This window comes from Sphaeroforma arctica, assembly GCF_001186125.1.
Source record: "Sphaeroforma arctica JP610 unplaced genomic scaffold supercont1.9539, whole genome shotgun sequence".
Lineage (NCBI taxonomy): Eukaryota > Ichthyosporea > Ichthyophonida > Sphaeroforma > Sphaeroforma arctica.
In genome coordinates this window covers 22-951 of record NW_014031019.1, presented here as the reverse complement: position 1 = coordinate 951, position 930 = coordinate 22, and the positions used below count along the sequence as shown (strand labels likewise).

At 37.5% G+C, this 930-nt stretch overlaps 1 protein-coding gene across 1 annotated transcript; it reads left to right on the top strand.

The window, feature by feature from the left end:
- Positions 1-474: 474 nt before the first annotated feature.
- Positions 475-667, top strand: SARC_17020 (hypothetical protein; the record flags this gene model as incomplete). Its single annotated transcript, XM_014288880.1, has 1 exon — positions 475-667. A coding segment is annotated over one exon (193 nt), but the record flags the coding sequence as incomplete, so codon positions are not given.
- Positions 668-930: the final 263 nt, after the last annotated feature.

Here is a 930-nt window from a genome sequence, read left to right as displayed (position 1 = left end):
GTATTAATATGTAAACCTAATAGTACTTGTATGGATTAAATATTGAAATCTAGTAGCACATGTATGCAAATATGTAAAATTAGTATCACGTGCACTTAAATATATAAATTGGTAGCAGGTGGCATACTTGGGATGCCTTCAATGTTGTTATTGTCGAGAGATCTTTCGAAATATATATTTATTTACTCGGGTGAAACAGATACAGTACATGAGTACAATGTACATGCTTCTATTTTTATCACAAGGTGAATAGTAACTATAGTACCGACTCCGTCGATTTACTGCCCAATCATCAAAGGCTACTTGCCGGAGAGATCTAGCGCATTCCAAATCTATAAATAGATTGGAATTTCATTCAACTTCTATCACAGTTTTGAGTTTTGAGTTTTCGCATATTTAAGTGAAGCCGTGAAGGCATATAGCTAAATAAATTAGACCGTGTCAAACACATACGTGTGTGTATCATATTACGCTATGACCAACATGGAGATGCAAAACTTGAGCCATCGAGGCCACGATGACGAAGACTTTGACGACGCTCTTCTGTTACCCCGAGGAAGTGCTCGAAGGCAAAGGGGGGGGAGGGGTAGACGCACACCAAAGCAGACTCTGTTTATGGGTGGCATAGCAACTGTTGTTATAATATTTCTGGTTATGTTCATGAGAGGTATGTTGGTCTTGGCTAGAATGATTGTGGGATAGAGATTTAGTTATAATGTTAGTTGAGGAGATTTTAACTTGTCCCGAATTACGAAGATCTTCCTGATATACCCAATAGAGGTTATCAAATATGAGATATTTTGCTTGAATTACGAGCATGCTGTTTCTATTTTTTGTTTATGGATATCTTGTTTCTACATGTGCAAGTATCTATATTCATCTATACACATACGCGCAGACACACACACACGCAAAACACACGTTTACACC